The following is a 20,460-nucleotide window of genomic DNA, read 5'->3' on the forward strand; positions in this document are numbered from 1 at the left end:
TACCGTTGTCGTGGTCGTCCACTATTATCACCGACGACGACAACGACGGACGGCAACGGACGACGACGGACGACGACGACGACGACGACGACGATGACGACGACGAAAACAAACTTCAAATACGAAGAAGACAACACAGTAGAAGAACTAAGGAAAATATTCAAGGAAAGATTCAGAAAATTAGTGGACAGATATCAAAAAAAGAGCACAAGAAGCAGCGGCAAAACCAATGGCGTTAATAACGACGAAAGAACCTTTCAAAGGATATTCAAACTGGACCGCCTACAAAAAACAGCTGGATTGTTTTTTTCTAGTCAATGGTATTGAAGAAAATAAGAAAACACTTTTGTTACTAATAACAAAGTTGAGTCCAGAAGTGTACAAAATATTACAAACATTATGTTTGCCAAACACACTGGCGCAGAAAAGTTATAAGGAATTAACAGAGCTACTAGCGGAGCACTATCAACCGAAGCATGGTAAATTTATAAAAAAGTTCAAATTTCGCCAAAGGAAGCAGCAGCAAAATGAGACGGTACAACAATTTATCACGGCTCTAAGAAAATTAACGAACCAATGCAAGTTCTCGGACACGGAAAAGACAATCCTAAAACAAGTAATGCTGGGACAGAAAGACGAGAATATGCAAATGAAATTCTTGAAAAGAGAAATCATTCTATCTATGTCAAAAATGATCAGGACAGCAAGTGCCACAGAAACAGCAGAGGCTTTAGCAGAAAGGAGCAATGCAGAGACAATGAAGGAAAACACCGAGTCAAATATGTTCGCATTCCAATCAAGACAACCAAACAGGCGCCAAGGACAACGCTATGCCAGCGGCCAACAACAAACTTAGAACAGCAGCAGGTATACATCAAAAAGAAAAGCGCTCGACAACAACGGTCCGACATGTTACTCTTGCGGTAAGGCAGGGCACGTAAAAGCCGACTGTACATTGCGATACAAATTTTATAGCGAATGTGGACAACAAGGCCATATATTTAGGTCTGTACGCGCGACAAAAAGATAAACAGTAATAGTTCAAAGAAAGCGACCCAACATTTCATGCAAGCAATGGAGGGCGATAGGGCAACCAAGTAGTTAGTAGTGAGTCGAAACGGGGAGTCAGACATTGACGAGACAAACAAACACAATTTTTTTTTTACTGAACGGCGAAAGCAAAAAGGAACAAGTAGGCCCTTATTACTTAGACAAAATAAATAACAAAACCATAAAAATAGAAAAGGACACGAGGTCGCCGATTTCAGCTATATCGCTAAAAGATAAGAATATTCTGTTTTTATCGTTATACATTTATCCAACAAATAGAAAGTTTAAAGCATACAATAACAGCATAATAAATCCAGTTGCTATATTAAAAGACTTAAAGATTGAATATGTTATTAATTCGAGCACGCCTCGCACGTGCTCTGCCACGTTTGTTTCACGGGAGGATTGCTTCGTGGGTGAGAACGTGGTCGAGAAGCTGGTGTTCTCTCGATTACAAGATTTATTAATCTCAGTAAAAATCGTACGGTTACGATCGCACCGTCTTACTCGGTCGCGGGACGTGGTGTGCTGCCGTGGCTGCATCGCGAGCTTCCGAAGTTGCTCGAGAGAGAACGGACCGAGCCGAACGAGAAGTGTCCGAGTCACTAGACGCGAACCGACACAAATGGGGGATTTCTCCGCGCGGAAAAGTACAACTAGTATTATAAGAAGGGCAGTACTAACTGTAGTACTTAATAACGCTGGCCCCCTTGAAAGTACAAACTTTCAAATTAGCAAATGTACTTAAATAAGCAGCAAACAAAGGAAAAAAAAGGGAAAAAAGGGTGGGGGCAACAGTTAACGCAGCTTAAACGTAAGTTATCAACGCTAGGGGCTTAGAAGATAGAACTACATAAACGCGCGTTCAAACTTATAACGTGACGCAAACTGAAATTAATGTGTAACTGAACTGAAAGGTATGACCGCAAATAAACAAAAAAAGTGCGTTCCGAAGGACGTAAAACTAACAGATTTGTATCTTACATTCAGTGCCCTTAGGGCAATCACAGGTCATGCAAGCTTACTTAGCATTAACACTCAATGTTACAACTAGAATTATATTACAACCGACGTTCGCTTTCTAAGGGCAGTATCGCTAGCCTTGGCAATGGCCTTACAAACACGCCCTTAGCAGTCTTGATAGTGGCAGTTCGAGCCACCTTGTCGGATCCAGGGTGGACCTCCTGCACTCGTCCTATCGCCCACTGAAGCGGCGGCAAATTCGATTGTTTGATAAGCACCACTTGGTTAGGCATGAGCTGGGTGCCCTTGTCGCACTTCCATTTTGTCCGCTCCTGCAGGGAATGCAGGTACTCGTGACTCCACCTGCGCCAAAAATGTTGTCGCAGCTGTTCTACTCGCTGCCACCGAGTGAGCCTATTCTCATTTATATCGCTTACATCTAACTGAGGAAAGCTGTTCAATGGCGAGCCAACCAAAAAATGACCCGGGCTAAGATACGCTAAATCATTCGGCTCCTAACTTAACGGAGTAAGGGGACGAGAATTTAAGACGGCCTCTATCTCTGAGAGTACCGTCTGCAATTCCTCATATGTTAGATGCGCCTGGCCCACGATGCGAGCCATGTGTAGTTTTGCGGATTTTACCGCCGCCTCCCACAACCCACCGAAGTGAGGAGCGTTCGGCGGGATAAAGTTCCATGATATCTCCTGCTCAGACATGAATCGCGAAATGTCAGCCTGAGCTTGCCGCCCGCGGTAAAAGTCGTACAATTCCTTTAATTGATTTCGGGCTCCCACGAAAGTGGTCCCGTTGTCCGAATACATGTGCGAGGGCTTACCTCTTCGCGAAATAAATCTCTTGAACGCGGCGATGAAGGCTTCTGATGTGAGGTCGCTGACGATCTCTATGTGCACGCCCTTGGTGGCGAAGCACACAAAGATCGCTACATATGCCTTGCTATTCCTTGCGTTACGGCGCCTTTCTTCCCGTGTTCCCACCGGTCCAGCATAGTCGACGCCGCAGTGACAAAACGGTCTGGATACGGTGACCCTGCCGGCCGGCAACGAACCCATTGTAGCTTCCGAAAATCTCGGTTTTGCTTTGAAGCACGTTATGCATTTTTGAATGATATTACGTGTAGTCGATCGTAACGATAACGGCCAGAATCGCTGCCGGACAAACGCCATAGTCGCCTGTGCACCAGGGTGCATGTTTATATCATGTTCGAGTTTTATTATTCGCCTAGTCAATTTGTAATGCCGCGGCAATAGTATTGGGTGGCAGGCATCGTATTGCAAATCTGAGTTTTTTAGCCTGCCGCCCACGCGTATCAGTCCGACTTCGTCCATGAATGGAGCCAACGAGAGTATATTGCTAGATGCGTTAATGGAGCTTCCCTGACTTAGAATCTTGTATTCGCTCGGAAAGGCTCGGGCTTGTACGACTCTACACGCGACTTTTAAAGCAATTAGTTTCTCAGCGGGCGAAGGATATTCAGTGGGTACTTTCGGTCGATAAATCTTCGAGAACCTAAGGCAGTAAGCTATAATGCGACATATTTTCTTCAAATAGGAATATTTTTCCAATAGGTTATTGATCACGCACTCGGTTTGTGTGACGACTGTCGCGACAACTCTTATTTGCTCGGGGACGTCGTCGTCCAATTGTTGGAATTTACCGTTTGGCCATTGGTCCTCGTTCATTCCTAAAAAGGGAGGCCCGTGCCACCACATGGAGGCCAATGCTAATTTGCGAGAGCCTATTCCGCGCGATAGGATATCGGTAGGGTTGTTCGGTGAAGGGACGTGACGCCATGTTCTGATGTCAGTTGTGCGCTGGATCTCGCCGACTCTATTGGCTACAAACACTGACCACCTACGGGATGTGGAGGTTATCCAGTTTAGAGTGGTTGTGGAGTCGGTCCACAGAAATGTAGCTACATTTGCTAGATTTATAGCCTCCTTGATCTTAACAATTAGCCTTGCTAGTGGTAGTAAGACCGCAGATAATTCGAGCCGCGGCAAAGAGATTGTTTTGAGAGGTGCTACTCTGGACTTGGAACACAGGAGTTTCGTGCAATAATCGTCTGGTCCGAGCTTAGCACGCACGTATACACAAGCTCCGTACGCACGTTGGCGTCACAGATACCCGTGTATCTGAAGTAATTGATGTTCGCTTCGGAGCTTGACACAGCGGGGAACCCTCAGATCATTCAACTCTACCAATTGCGTCTTAAGATCGGCCCATCGAGTGTGAATCCCTTGAGGAACGGATTCGTCCCAGTGAGTGCCCACTAGCCAAAGTTCTTGGAGGATAAGCCTCGCAGTAATTGTAACGGGGCCGAGAAGGCCCAAGGGGTCGAACAGCCTTGCTGCTTCCGAGAGAATGGTGCGTTTGGATACGAAATTGCAAGCGGTGTCAACCTTATAAGAAAAATGGAATTCATCCTGAACTTGATTCCATTGGATACCTAAAATAGACGAGTCGGCATCGTCCTTGATTCTGATCCCCGTCAGTGATGACGGCATTTTTTAGTAATTCGGGGCAACTTGATGCCCACTTGCTGAGCTCGAACCCTCCCCGCCTTAGTAATTGAATTGTCTCGTCTCGAATTAGTTTTACTTCTCGAACGGTATCTGCCCCCGCGAGCAGATCGTCCATATAAAAATCGCATTTGACATGTATAGAACCGATGGGATACTCGGCTGCGAATTGATCGGCTAGGTGTGAGAGACACCTGGTAGCCAGATATGAAGCGGAAGCCGTGCCGTAAGTAATCGTCATCAGCTCATATGTGCCGATCTCATCGTCGGGGTCTTCCCGCCACAATATACGCTGTAAGCTAGTTTGCGAAGGATCAATCAAGATTTGTCTGTACATTTTTATTATATCGGCTGTAATAGCGTACCGAAAAGTTCGAAACCGAAGCAATATCGACATTAAGTCCTGTTGGACTACCGGTCCTATCATAAACGCGTTGTTCAAAGATACGTTAGAGCTCCCTTTGCAAGACGCGTCGAATACAACGCATAATTTAGAGGATTCGCTCGAAATCTTGTGCACGCAGTGGTGCGGTAGATAGAACGAGACTGGTGTCTCGATGTGTTGTGGTTCAACGCGCCGCATATGAGCTAGTGACAAATACTCGCGCATGAATTGTGAATACTGAGCCTTTAAGTCTGGATTACGTTTGAAACGTCTTTCGATTCCCATTAAACGTTTGAAGGCGACGCTGCGAGAATCTCCAAGCCTGGAGATTATTTGTTCCTTGACAGGAAGCTTCACAACGTACCGGCCTTGTGGCGTTTGGGTTACGTTGTTTAAGAAGTGACGCTCACAATATCTCTCTTCCAAAGTGTAATTGTCGGGAGAATCGGACCTGTCTTCAAGTTGCCAGAGTCGGCCTAATTGCGCGTGCAGTTCAACGTTAGTGATTGAGGTGTGAAATGAATTTACTCTTGACGCGCTAGCTAATGAATTGCTGACTGGACCGCCTATTACCCATCCTAACTGCGTCTTTTGCAACGTTAGTCGCCTGTCGGGAATTTTAATCTGACCGACGCACAATAGTTCCCAAAATATGTCCACCCTGATCAGAATATCTATGTCTGTTGATGCATAAAATCGAGGATCAGCTAGTTTTATATTACGAGGGACGTCGATCGCGTTTTGCTTAAGAGAGGAGGCAGGAAGCGGATCGGTGACGCGATCCGCGACAACACATTCTATGCTAGCGTTGTACGAGGTTAAGCGTGATTGCAACTTTACTTCGACTACCTGCGCTGTTGTCGACGCGGTTCCGTTTACGCCCGAAAGTGATACGTTTAATGGATGTGAGGTTAAGCCGAGGCTTGTTAAGTATTTTTTGGAAATTAAATTGGCTTGCGAACCAGAATCTAATAATGCTCGGCCTGGCCTAAGAGAGCCTTGGCTGTCGTAAACATATACTACCGCCGTGGACAGCAAGGATTGGCCGCTTCTAAGTACGCTCGACGCGGTAGTTAGCTGCGCGACCATTAAGTTCGACAATTTCGACGTTTCAGTATCTCCCGCGTTGCGTCCGGACGATCCCGGGAAAGCGTTGCTTACGTGCAGCAACGTATTGTGCTTAGCTTGGCAAATTCTGCAGCCTCCGGAAATGCACTCACTCGACGCGTGGGAACTCGAGCGCAAACAATTTGAGCACAATTTTCTATCGCGAATTTCCGCTATTCTTCTTTTTGTAGCAAGGGCTAAGAAATCCCTGCAATAATACACCGAATGCTCTCCTTGACAAAAATGGCATTTTTTCTTTATGGTGGTAGCACACGACTGTTTTTTAACACAAGATTGTAAACGCGCGCTGGACGTTTTCGCGGCCGCGGCGCTCGACTTGCCCGTGGCTTCGAGCATCTGACATTGACGCGTTATGAAATCAAAGAATTGTTTTTGCGTTGGCAGTTCGTTGCCGACTAACGACGATTGCCATTCGCGCAGCGTCACGGCATCCAATTTCGAAGATAAGACGTGTATCAATAAATCGTCCCACTTGTCCGTGGGACGTTTAAGCGCCTGAAGGGCATGGAGGTGCCGTGCTGCGCCATCCGCAATTTTTCGTAGTTCGACGTGATTCTCCTTTGCCATTGATGGCAATTCAATAAGAGCCTTAATATGGCTTTGTACTATAACGCGTTTATTGTCGTACCGCTCCTTCAGGAGCGTCCACGCGACCTCATAGTTTACATCGGATATCTCTAATGAATCGACGACCTTGCCCGCATCGCCGGTGAGCGAGGCTCGTAGATATTGTAGCCTCTGAATGTTACTTAATTCAGTATTTGAATGTATAACGGAAACGAACGTGTCGCGGAACGGGAACCACTCGTCGTATTTGCCCGAAAACGAAGGGAGATTGAGCTTTGGTAAGCGCACGTGCGTTAAGGGACGCGACGATTCGCGAGCGGTGGATGTTGAGGGACCGACACTCAGCGCCGTACCGACACTCACTGCGGGGGGCATAATAGTTAATAGTTCCCGCATTTTGGCCGCCAAACTATAAAAGATATCTTCGAACGTGGCTCGATCGGGCGCCTCGGCGTCATCTAAGGCCTCTAATTGAGTTTGTATGCCGTCATAATCCGCCCAATATTTATCTAGCTTGATTTTACTCTCCTCAATCTGAGCAAGCTGCGAAAGATTGACCGTGCGTATCGCGTCCACGTACGTCTTGATTCTCGTACACGACGATTTAATGGTGGCGCGTTGCCTTTTGAGTGACGCGAGATCGTTATCGTCAGGCATATTGAAAGAGAACAGAAATTTTCAATTCGCGAAAGCTGATTGGCTGCTACTGAAAGCTTACCTCGCTTTGCTAGTGCGCGCGCGCACGCGACCGAATCGTGTTGCTAGCCGTTGGCGCCGGGAGGGGGGAGAGGTCTCCTTTGGCGAGGCGATGTCCAGAAATGGCAGCTCGATGTCTGGCTGTCGAAGCCGCTCGTCCTGCGTCGTCCTTCCCCTCGAATGCTCGTTGCGTCGCCTCGGCGGGGCGCCGCGTACCTGCTTACCGGACTTGCTCGTCGCTGCGGTGCGCCTCCTAGGCGAGGCGCCGTTCGAATATGTCGTGCGCTCGCTTATGTCAAGAGCCACGTGTCCAGTTGGTCGGACGCGTTCCTTGGAACAATCACTGCTGCACGCCCGTTGCCTCAGGTGACGCGCCCCGAAGATGTAACGTGCCCGCGTGGTCGGGCTACGATCCTCGTATTTAATGGCTGCCGATCACCCGCTAATTTGGACGATGCTTCTTGATGACGCAATGTGCCCGCGTAGTCAGGCCTGCAATCGTCGTAAAATGGCCGCTGTTCACGCCTCGTTACACTGAACCTGGCTACCGTCGATGACCATCACACTGAGATCGCGGATTGAAGAATCCGGCTCGAAATTGTTATTAATTCGAGCACGCCTTGCACGTGCTCTGCCACGTTTGTTTCACGGGAGGATTGCTTCGTGGGTGAGAACGTGGTCGAGAAGCTGGTGTTCTCTCGATTACAAGATTTATTGATCTCAGTAAAAATCGTACGATTACAGCGATCGCACCGTCTTACTCGGTCGCGGAACGTGGTGTGCTGCCGTGGTTGCATCGCGAGCTTCCGAAGTTGCTCGAGAGAGAACGGACCGAGCCGAACGAGAAGTGTCCGAGTCACTAGACGCGAACCGACACAAATGGGGGATTTCTCCGCGCGGGAAAGTACAACTAGTATTATAAGAAGGGCAGTACTAACTGTAATACTTAACAGAATACAAAGAATGCTCTAAAATTTCGGTCATATACATAATAGAAAGCAAATGTGGACCACTGATCGGTCGAAAGTGGTTACCCGCACAGCACATAATATTGCAACAATATTGCAATAATATTAAGATATTGTAGTAATATTACAGCGATATTGTAATATTACAGTAATATTGCAGCAATATTGAAACGTGATGTACCACACTGCTACCATATTGGAGCAATATTGCAATATGATATTTCTCATTGCAATATTGCAGTAATATTATAGAAATATTAAAATCGATATCACATTATAACATTGCTATAACATTGTAGCAATATTGCAATATGATATTTCACATTGTAATATTGCAGTAATATTGTAAAAATATTAGAATACAATATATCAAATTATAATATTGCTATGACATTGCAGCAAGATTGCAATATAATATATCATATTACAATATTGCAGTGATATTGCAGAAATATTAGAATGCAATATACCGCATTGTAGCATTGCTATGGCATTGCAGCAATATTGCAATATGATGAATCATATTACAATATTGCAGTGATATTGCAAAAATATTGGAATGCGAATATCGCATTATAATATTGATGCATTCGCCAAAGACAGGCCCGCGATACGGTTCACTCGTGCACTCTTATACACACACGCACTAAGAAATTAGTCGACTTGTTTATTAAAAAATTCTTCTTTAATTCGAAACGTGTCACAAGATCAAAACTGGATTCAGAATAAACAAACAAAAACAGAAACACAACAATCTCCGATCGTCAAACGCAGCTCCGTTCACGCCCTGGACCTCCAATACCGGGCGTAACACTGCTTCCCTTCTTTAAAATTGTTGTCCCGACAACTAACTCCGAGGGTTTTCAAAAGTCTTCATTTTGTGTCTTGTGCGCTTGTTACTTTGTTTTTTGGACAAGGGGAGGGGGGAATAAACTTTCCAAGGACCCATTGCCAAAAAGGCTCTCCAAGTCCCTGTCTCGGTATTTGTCCGATGGCCCACGGGTAAACCTTGGATCAAAAACCGGGGTAAGACGGTCTTCTTAAAAGAATAAAGCGATCTTCCACAAGAAGTACATCGTCACGAATAGGTTTCAAAACTAAAAAAAAAAAAAAAAAAAAAATCAAAAATTCGACAAGTACTCAATTCAAAATAACAAAAACTCTGCAAGAGAAAAACTTTAGTAAAAGATTTTAATCAAGCAATCTCCTGCACTACCCTGGGCTCCTGCCACAGGTTACCGAGCATCGTCCTCATCATTCTTAAACATCTCAACGACTTCTTGCTCTACCCCGAACTCCTACCACGGGTTACCGAGCATCTTCCGTAATTTGGACCAAAATGACGATTTCTTGTTGTAGCCTGGGCTCCTGCCGCAGGTTACCGAGCATCAAACTTTTCTGTAATTACAATTTTCTTGATGATTTTCTGCTTTACCCTGAGCTCCTGCCACAAGTTACCGAGCGTTGTTTATTTCATTATAAAAAAAGAAATAATACCCTTTTAAAAAAAAGAAGTTTCAGATCTCTACGAGCTCGACTCTCTCATCCACAAATTAAATTTCTTCCCTCTTGTAAAAAGAAGCTAACCTATCTGAATAGACTATTCTATTTCTATGTCTGGAAGATTTTCTAATACAGAAAACATTACTAAATTTTTTAACAATCACAAAAGGCCTCTCCCAATGACTTTGCAACTTAGGACCTTTTCCTAACCTTTTTTGCGGATTGTAACCAAACCTTCTGACCTTCCTCAAATTGAGTATTTCTAGCATTTCTATCATTTAATTGCTTCAGTTCTATCATTTATACGAAGCCGTGCCTAAGCATAAATTTTATACAACTTTTCCTTTAAATTACGAGTAGAATTTTCCAAAATTTCTTCTTTTTTACGAAAAGATCGACCACAAAGGAGATCTAAAGGTAAAAGAAGTTTACGCCTCAAACACATTTCAGAAGGAGAAAATCCAGTAACCTCATGTTTAGAAGAACGATATGATAAAAGAAATAAAAAAATCCATCAATCTCAATCTTTCTGGTTTTCAGAAATAAATTTAGCTAAATAATTCAAAATAGTCAAATGCTGTCCTTCTACCTGACCATCAGATTGCGGATGTAAAGGTGTTATTCTAGTTTTCTTAGCTCCTAAAAAAAAGGATTTCCTTAAATAATTGGGATTCAAAATTCCTTCCCTGATCGGTATGAATCTCAAGAGGAACACCATGTCTTGAGACTACTTGTTCTACAAAAGCTTTTGCAACAAAAGAAGTCCTTTTATTCCTCAGAGAAATAGCCTCCGGTCACTTTGAGAAACAATCTACTATCACTAACAAATATTTGTTCCCCGAAAAAGTAAGAAAAAATATTTCAAAGATATTCATCTGGACCCTCTCAAAAGGAGCCCCAATATTATAAATTTGTAAAGAAGGTTTTTCTTTATCATAAGACCCCTTTTTTGCTGCACAGATTTTACACGACCTACACCAATTTTCCACATCTCCTTTACAAGTAGCCCAATAAAATCTTTTCCTTATTTTCTCTAAAGTTTTATTGATGCCAAAAAATATCCTCCAATAGGAGAATGATGTGCCTCTTCTAAAATCCGTTTAATTCCTCCTCGCGGAACAACAATCTGAAACACTTTAGTTTTCAAATTCAGAGCCAACCATTTTCTGTAAAGAATTCCATTTTTAACAACAAGAGCATTCCACTGAGCCTAATAAATTTTTGTTAAACTCTAAAGAAATTTCTTGTAAAGAAAAACTTCTCGATTTCTTTTCCTCGTAATATGATCGCAATAGCCTGATTATTCAATTGTTGCTCACGTAATTCCTTAAAATCACTTTTTTTAAAAACTATCCGACGAACTACATCAAAAGGATTTTTATTTTCTTTTAATTTCACTTTAAAGCAATAATTGCATTTATTTTCCGCGCAAGGTCTTCTAGATAGAGAGAGAGTCTGCATTTTTATGCGCAACTCCCTTTTGATGTAATACTTTAAAATCATACTGCTGAAGGCGTTCTAACCAACGTGCCAATTGTTTTCCAATTCCTTAAAAGACATAAGCCAACAAAGTGAAATATGATCCGTTCTAACTAAAAACCTCCGCCCATATAAATACTGATGAAATGACTTAATTAAGTCTCCACAGCTAAAAGCCACAACTAAAATTTGAACAGCACGGCAGTAAAGTTTTGTTAGGGTCAATGCGACCTATATAGTGTGTAAGTAAAACTTTTTTCGTGAGTGTTTTACATAAAAAAAACTGGACAAAATACGTTCAAACAGATCGGTTTGCGGATGTTACTTGCATATACTCTGTTTAAAGTTGGAATACTATAAAATGCTGTAGAAAAGGGAGTTTTTCAGAAATATATCATGAGACACATCAATTTTTAATTTTAGATACGATTTAATCAAAAATACCTCATATTCGCCTTGTTACAAACATTTTTAATAGAAATGACAAAAATATAATTTTTTTTTTGAAAGTATGAATCTTTAGCTTTAAAACGCCATATTGTAAAGTTTTTTGCAAAGTTGCAAAAATATAATTTTTTTTAAAAAGTGAATTTTTAGATGCCCGAAAATACCTCATATTCTCCATGTTACATAATTATACTTTTTAAAAGGAATGACTTAGTCAAATTTTATTTTAAAAGTGTTTCTTTACGTACGTTAGCTGTGGTTGTACCCGAAAAGATATCTGAGATCAAGTAGTCTTCGCAATTGCATCGAGACCTAAAAACCGACGCTGCGACAAGAGCACTACACATAATCTCACTCAAACGCTGTTTGCCAGCGACTGACACTATCAACAGGTGGGAAAAAATTCACGCATGCCCACGAAGGTTCAAGGTCGGATACTATTCTAACAGACCTCGTATGTATATAGCAAACCTTTTCGAAACGTATCCTTTACAAACGATATCCTCTGGACATTTAATAGACAATCTTAGAACATCTTCGAAATGTCTTATTTAATATAACGAACAACGCTCGCGATTTTCGAATGCATATTTATTATATATGTCGGGAACACGTTTAATATACATAATATGTTAGATATTACAAATTATCCCATATATGTCCTGCGGACGTCCTACAAACGTCTTACTGCAGCTACGATAAACCAGGATGTCCTTCGGACGTCCATGGAACATCCTATGGACATACAAGATACTGGAACATTACAAGAACTTTTGTGGACATGTATCAGACGTCCGGGGACGTCCATGTGTTGTGTGAGTATAAACCGGGAAAAACAAAGTGGATCGCGGTAAAAATAAAAAGGGTGCTTGTTCCAAGTGTTACTTACGAGTGTGAAGTTGTAAAAGAAAATATTGTATACAAACGACATATCTATGAGATAATAAGAGGAATAAATGATAAGGACGACCAAACAGCACAAGACGGCGTAGTAGAACGAGAGAAGAAGGCCGTGCGGAGATCAACAAGACTAAATAAAAAATGATAGAGCGGCGGAAAAGGTTATGGATCACCATCTATGATAAATAATAGCGCACAGAATAGGACGACTCCAACGAGTTAGTCGAGGCTCAGCAATCAAGCTATAAACACGTATGCCAAATAAATATACGTTCAAGTAGATAGCCGAGTCGACATTTTCTTGATAACCACCAAATATTACACCTGTTTAACACCAATGTTAATGATAACTTGAAAATAAATTGATTGATGTAGAAGGTCAAAAATAAAAAAAATATATTTATTTTCAGATTTATAATCAATAATTAGTACTATTTAAAGTATAATTTTTACTATTAAAATTAATTTAAGAGAAAAAAATATAAATATTTAATGAGATAATACTAAAGATAAATAAAAATATAATTATTATAGGTCAGAATCCAGCCAGAAATGACTCATCGAATCGATATCGATTCGACATCGAAAATAGCGATCAAAAACTAATCGAAATACTCATCGATTTCGATTCAATTATGTCACACTTTTCGATAAATTATTGACTAAAAAATGATCGATTTCGACTTGATTTCGGCTCGATTTCGATTAGATTTCGAATACTGTTTTTTTTTTACTGCAGCTACATTCGCAGCACCACAGGAACGCCTCTGTTAGTCGTAGCAATACGTTGTACCAGTGTTAATAAACACGTTATATTACGCTTAATCTTTTGGTGATTTACGTGTCGGTCCGTGGTCCCCTTCGTTGCCCTCCTTTCCCTTTCATTCCTGACTTGCTGGAATTCGCCGGTTTTCCCCCTCTCTCAGGAACGCAACTAAGAGCGTTCCTGTTTCCCCGGCTTTACCCTTACAGTATTTCAAAAGTGGGATGTCCACCACGTGGCTTGATGCGTGATCTTTGAGATACGCGTTTGTAGCAGATTTTGGAAAAGTTATTGTTTGCGTCCGGGTTCACCGGCAAAGGTAGCGGTATCCGTCCCTTCATTGTCCCAGCGTCCTACGCTGTCAAGAAGTAGTCCCGCCTCGAGCGTTCTCACCGCGTCCCTCGAACTCGTTTCATTTTTACCGGCATCACCTCGCGTCCGGGTTCACCGGCGAGCGATCCGTTTGTTGCCGTTCTCAGTGTTCGGCTCTTTGCGAATTATTCGCTCGATTACGCGACGCCGTCCGGTGTCGGCGTGGTCGCTCAATTACTACGCCACATTCCGAGGCAAAATAGTTCCGCCGCCTCGCGCGCGCTTGTCGTGTCGTGTCGTTTTCGTGCACGTTTCGTTCTGGTTGAATTTCGCGTCTCAAGAAAAAAGATAAATGAAGAGACGCTAAGGAGTCTCATTCTTTTCCAACTCAAGGAAAAGGTAAAGAATACGGCCTTCTCGAGCAATTTAACAAGCCAGCCTGCATCGAGGTACTCCTCACCTACCAAAGAGACCGCAATGCAGCGAACTTCTTGACGTCTTTGGCGGAAGGCGGTGCTGACTCAATCAATCAAGGTTAGTCGTCTCAAGACTCGAAAACGAGGAATGAAAGAAAGAGTTACAGGCACTAAAACTGCAGGTTCAAAGTTTTTCATTACGCCTCAATGCAGCGAGTCCTGCAACGACGTCTCAGCTCAGAGCCCGGCTCGCGAAGTAAAGGCGTCACCGTTATCGTCGTTAGCGATGATTCCGCTTGCTCAAGCAGTCACACTTCTCTCGTCGTAGATTCCTGCGTTCTCTGGTTCCGACGACGATCGGGTTGATCTATGGATACAGAAGATTGAACGCACAGCTTGTGTGCACCAAGTGGACGACAGCGTGAAGCTGTATGCGACCACTCGCAATTTACAAAAGATTGCAAGAAAATAGTTCGACAACAAGGAAGGTTCTGTTGCAGATTCATGAGCAGAGTTCAAGGTTGCCATACTTAAGTGATTTGAAGAGGACGTCTTCTTTGCTGATGTCATTAGACAAGCGCAACATTGTCTATGGAACTTCCCCAAGAAGAACTTCGCCGATTATGCGATGTGGAAGCTCAGGATACTGGGACCGCTGCATTTGAGTCAAAGGAAACTCATCGACTTACTGATCAGTGGTATCACCAACTTTGCACTCCGTGGAGATGCAACAGCTCTCATTGCTTCCACGGTTAACGACCTTATTCGTCGGATGCGACAGTTAATTCGAGCATACGGCACCAAAGTTCATAAATCATCATCAGACCTTTCGGCGAGAGAGAAGCCAAAAGATCCTCCGATCTCTCTGTCTAGTGCTGCGGTTGAAAAATCAGCTTAGTCTAAAGCTGTGGATTCATCAAAATCTGCGGATTTCACAAAAGTCTCCAATTTCTGTTGTGCCTATTGCAAGGCCAAGGCCACCTAAAAGCGGACTGCTTTAAATTAAAGAGGAAGGAGCAAACATCATCGCAGAGTTCATCGAAAGCTACGTCAACATTGACGGCAGCGGAAGAGACCAAGGACGTCCCGGCCATTGTGGGGTACGTCGAAGATGACACTCCGTTAACTATAAAGTTGAATGACACTGTAATAAATATCAATTCCATTAATGGGATTTCTTGTAATTTGCTAGGCTTGGTTGATACGGGCAGGCCCGTTTCTTTTATTCGCTCGTCTACTCGTTTAAATCGTTTTGCCACGATCTTTCTTGTTTTAAAAATATTACGTCCAGTAGTTTTAAACAACACGCACATTCCGATCGTAGGCTCGTGTTCCTCAAAATTAGGTTTAGTTACTTCCAAATAAGAATTTTGATACAAAATTTAAGATTTTAGATAGCAAAACGTGGACCACGCACATACTGTTGGGTCGTGACTTTTTAAATAATAATAACTTGTCTTTAATGTATAACTCGAACAATGGAAATTCTTCGAATAAATTTTTATTGTTAAACGAAGTTGCTTTGGCTGAGATTGTTGAAGCGTTTGCATCCGACGCTCCTGCGTCAGCATTTAAATCAGACTTCGGTGAGCGGATCAACAATTAAATAATTTGCTTAACGAGGTGGATAACACGCCTGTACAAATAAAAGTCGATGATTACTTTGTTACAGTAACGTTAAAGGATGATTTCATATACGCTTACGCCCCGAGGCGATTTGCGTTGTCCGAACGTTTTCAAATACGTCAAATTGTCGACGATTTGCTCAAGCAAAAAATAATTAAACCAAGCAGCTCACCTTATTGCGCTAGGATTGTGCCGGTAAGAAAGAAGAATGGGCAGCTAAAGCTTCGCGTGGATTTAAGACCCCTTAACGATAGGGTACTCAAACAAAAATATCCGTTTCCCCTCTTAGAGGATTGTGTGGCTAGAATAGGGGATGCAACCGTGTTCACTTGATTTAAAAGACGGTTTTTATCTTATCAAAATTCACCCCGTCCACACCAAGTTTTTCTCATTCGCGACCCCGGATGGTCAATTCGGAGTACAACCGTTTACCATTTGATTTTTGTGAAAGCCCGGCTGAATTCCAAAAAAGAATTGTACAAATCTTACAACCCTTGATAAGGGAAGATAAAGTAATTGTGTACGTGGATGATATTCTTATTTCTTCCAAGTTAATCGAAGAAAATTTAACCGTATTAAAAGAGATGTTAATGCTGCTCAAAAGCTACGACTTTACATTAATTTGTTATAATTTACGTAAAAATTTTGACGTAATAGAATAGAATACTTAGGTTACATAATTTTCTCTTCTGAGATCTCGCTCAGTGATAGACACGTGGAAGCCGTTAAACGGTTCCTCGTGCCTACCAAAGTAGTAGAAGTGCAGCAATTTTTGGGTCTCACTAACTACTTCCGAAAATTTGTTCAGGGATATGCACAAATGGCTAAGCCACTGCATAACTTAGTGAAAAAGTCTGTTAACTTTCTGTTCGACGACGAGTGCAGCCAAGGTTTTAAAAATCTCAAGTCTGCATTGACTTCGTATCCCGTGTTAAGACTGTATAATCCGTTCCTCGAAACGGAACTTCACACGGATACAAGCGCTATAGCGCTGGAAGCTATTTTGCTACAAAAACAATCTTCTGGTTCGTGGGCTTCAATGGCATACTTTAGTCAAGTCACGAACAGCACTGAAAATAAATATCACTCATTCAAACTGGAGATGTTAGCCATCGTCAGAGCCATCAAAAGGTTTCATGTTTACTTATATGACATTTCATTTACGGTGGTCACGGATTGTCACGCACTTGAATACGCCGTTAACAAAGCACACCTTAACCATCGAATTGCACGTTGGACTCTTCATCTACAAAATTATCGGTTTAAAGTAGTTCACAGAAGTGACCAAAAAATGGCACACGTAAACGCACTCAGTCAGATTGTATCTTCAGTGGAAGCAATTTCACTTGAAAAAGAATTACAGTACCGACAGTTGGCAGACCCTCAAATCAAAGCACTCGTTACAGAATTAGAAAACACAGATCTCGAAAAGTATAACTTAATCAAAAGATTAGTTTATCAAAAATGCTCTGATAAGCCGCGACTTTTTGTACCATAATCAATGGTCATAAATTTACCGCGTCATTACCATGACGAGGTGGCACATTGCGATGCTAAGAAAACATTGCAGGGAATCGGTACTTACTATTGGTTTCCATACATGCAAAGTAGGATAAGAAAATATATAGACAATTGTATTGTATGCCTATTGGCTAATACGTCGTTATTAGCCAATAGACATACAATACAATTAATGTGCGTGAAGGAGAGATGCAACTCTTGAGTGCTCCGGAGGAAGCTTTCCAAATTCTGCATACCGACCATTTCGGTCCATTGTCAGAGTCTTTTGAAGGTTTTAAACACATATTAGTGTTAGTGGATGCGTTTACTAGGTTCACCTGGTTTTTTCTAGTAAAATCAACTTCCACGAGAGAGGTAATTAAACATTTTTTTTCACTTTTTAACATTTTTGGTAATCCTTTCAAGGTAGTATCCAATAAGGGAACAGTTTTTTTTTTCGAATAAGTTTGCAGAATTTCTTCAAGCACGAAATATTAAACTTCGGTTGTCGCCGCACCATGGGCGAATGGATTAGTCAAACGTGTAAACCTCAAATCGTCATTGAAAAAAACCGTAAAAGAAACAAGAAATATGGTCCACCCATCTGGGTACCATACAGTATGTTGTGAATAACACGCATCACTTTTCGACCCCATCAAAGCTGTTGTTTGGCTTTCAACAAGGAAGTTATGCTGATGCCAAGTTTCTAAACGATCTCGCTAACGTAGAGTTAAAGGTAGAAGAGGAAAGAGACTCAAATCGGAAAAAAATTATAAAAGTTTCAGACAAAATCAGAAACTACAACAAGGTGTACTATGATAAAAAACAAAACGCCTTCTAAATATAATACATAAATTAAAGCCTTCTTATAAAGGGCCCTATGTAGTAACTAAGGTTCTAAATAAGAATCGTTATGTGGTCCAGGACATTCCCGGTTTTAATATCAGCCAGAAGCCCTATAACCCATCTATACTGTCCCCAGAGAGAATAAAGCCCTACGCTTAAAAAAAAAAGAAAAGAACTGGTAGTGCCTTGACTGCATTAAGCTATTGATAATATTTGTTTCTTTTGTTACTCAAGTTTAATTCTACGTTTAACTATATTGTTTAGTGATAATTAAGCTAAGATATGCTCTAAGCATTTCTTTTCTCGTTGTTAGTAAAGGCTAACTCTTGCAATATTCGAATCAGTATTAATTAAATTTAATTGTTTTTTCAAAAAAGCTAACTTATGTTATACGACACTGTGATTTTAATCAAAGTTCAAGCATTCGTTTTAGATTTCATTCGGGACGATTGACAGTTCAAGATGGCCGAGCTGTAAGATATCAGTGCTAACACCGATATCCGGCCTTGCCTCATTCGTATTCCGCCATGTTTGGCGGCAATGCACGCCATTGGCTGAATGCCAATTGCGTCAATCATTGACTGCGCCACGTTCACACAGCGCCTCACACGGGCTACGAGTGCGAGAATGGTCCGGCAACGACACTCGTGTTGCAAGTCCCGCGCTGGAAAAGTCGGCCATGCGGATCGACTGCGTGTTTTATACAAAATGCCTCCATTAATCGTAGCAATACGTTGTACCAGTGTTAATAAACACATTATATTATGCTTAATCTCTTGGTGATTTACGTGTCGGCCCGTATTCCCCTTCGTTGCCCTCCTTTCCCTTTCATTCCTGACTTGCTTGGGATTCGCTGGTTTTTCCCCTCTTCCAGGAATGCAACTAAGAGTGTTCCTGTTTCATCAGCTTTATCCTTACACATTATTTTCCAATTCACTGTTAAAATGATTATGAATTACAAATACAAAATCCTTTAAGATCTATTTTACTGTAAATGTTGCGGATTGCCGCGTTGGCGCCCGTGCGCTCCTTTGAATCTCACGGCGAGGCGTTCTTCGTTGACTCTTCGTGCGCGCGTTATATCAATACGCGCAAGAGCCGTCGCGAGAGCGATCGCCTGGTAACAGGCGCTCAGTCCGTGCGATTTAGAAGTCGCAAACAATAGTATTTGCGCGCTTCATTGGCTATGCGAAGGTTTCCCGATCGATAACTTCCTCGACTTAAAAACAAGGAAAAATTTAAGCGGGAACTTTTGGGAAGCCACTCGGCGTGTATATAAGGGGGTCGCCGGATCGCCCGGCGCTCCTTTTCTCGTTTGCTACTCTCATCGTGATAACATAGAGTATCTGTATGTACGCGTGTGTACTCTTAAAAATTAAACTAATTAAAGGTGTGCTAACAAAAAGAACATCTCTTGCTAGAGATCTTTATTCCCGTTTCTTTCTTCTCATCCTTTTGTTTCTTTTTCTCTTTGTCGTCGCAACGTGCGATATTCAAACGTTTCCTTGGCGTTAACGTTCCGCGCGTGTACATAAATTCTGGTCCTTCGAGTCGGATACGTGATGTCCGATCCCGTGTAGTGCTCGAGTGCGGTGAACTCCGTGATACGGTGCATTTCGACAGCGATCATCTAAAAGAAAAAAGGAAACAAGATGGCTAAAAAACAAAAAGAGCTCGTGCGTGGCCAGTACGATATGTACGGGCGCCTAGCTAGATCGTACGAAAACATGATGAAATTAGGCGCGGCTAACATCACCGCGGGACTGCTGGAATGCTGACCTTCGATGGCTACTGGACCAGATTCCAGGCCCAGTACGAACAGCTCATTATGAGCTACGGTGCGGATCTCGATGAGGACGACTACGTCAAGGACGACCTGTTGGGCAAAGCAGATGAATTGTACCATGTACAAAAGGGGCCTACCTTAATGACCTTCGCAATTTGACGGGCAGTGGCGGAATAAACGTTCCTGCTATTATGATTAACGACACCACTTCCTCGCACACCAAGTTGCCGCGAATCTTCATTCCGCAATTCTCGGGCCGATATGAGAACTGGCCTGCATTCCGTGATCTCTTCGTGTCACTCGTCGTGGAAAATCCGTTTGCGTCGCCGGTCCAGAAATTGCACCACCTCAAGACGAGCCTCAAAGGAGAAGCAAAGCAAGTTGCGCGTCGCCTACCCACTACCAGTACTAATTTCGAGCGTACCTGGCGAGCCCTGGTCAATCACTACGAAAATCGGCGCCTCCTCGTGAAGTCCATTTCCGGGGTGCTAGCGTTGCCGAAATCAAAGGGTGAGTCCGCCTTTGACCTACGCAAGATATATCATTGCGTTAACAGCGCAGTCGGCGCTCTGGACGGCATCG

At 42.6% G+C, this 20,460-nt stretch overlaps 1 protein-coding gene across 1 annotated transcript; it reads right to left on the bottom strand.

The window, feature by feature from the left end:
• Positions 1–2,111: 2,111 nt before the first annotated feature.
• LOC105199694 lies at positions 2,112–7,293 on the bottom strand. The gene is made up of 4 exons (XM_026141411.2): positions 4,636–7,293; positions 4,162–4,436; positions 2,586–4,062; positions 2,112–2,411 (listed from the first exon to the last, which is right to left on the bottom strand). The coding sequence occupies exons 1-4, from the start codon at positions 7,291–7,293 to the stop codon at positions 2,112–2,114; spliced, it is 4,710 nt and encodes a 1,569-aa protein (XP_025997196.2).
• Positions 7,294–20,460: the final 13,167 nt, after the last annotated feature.

The sequence above is a fragment of the Solenopsis invicta genome, chromosome 12 (genome assembly GCF_016802725.1).
Source record: "Solenopsis invicta isolate M01_SB chromosome 12, UNIL_Sinv_3.0, whole genome shotgun sequence".
Lineage (NCBI taxonomy): Eukaryota > Metazoa > Arthropoda > Insecta > Hymenoptera > Formicidae > Solenopsis > Solenopsis invicta.

Coding starts and splice junctions, on each gene's coding strand:
- LOC105199694 (XM_026141411.2), bottom strand. CDS start 7,293: ATGCCTGACGATAACGATCTCGCGTCACTCAAAAGGCAACGCGCCACC. Junction 4,437..4,635: donor GGGCAGATACCGTTCGAGAA/GTAAAACTAATT, acceptor TTTTCTTATAAG/GTTGACACCGCTTGCAATTT. Junction 4,063..4,161: donor CAATTACTTCAGATACACGG/GTATCTGTGACG, acceptor TTCCAAGTCCAG/AGTAGCACCTCTCAAAACAA.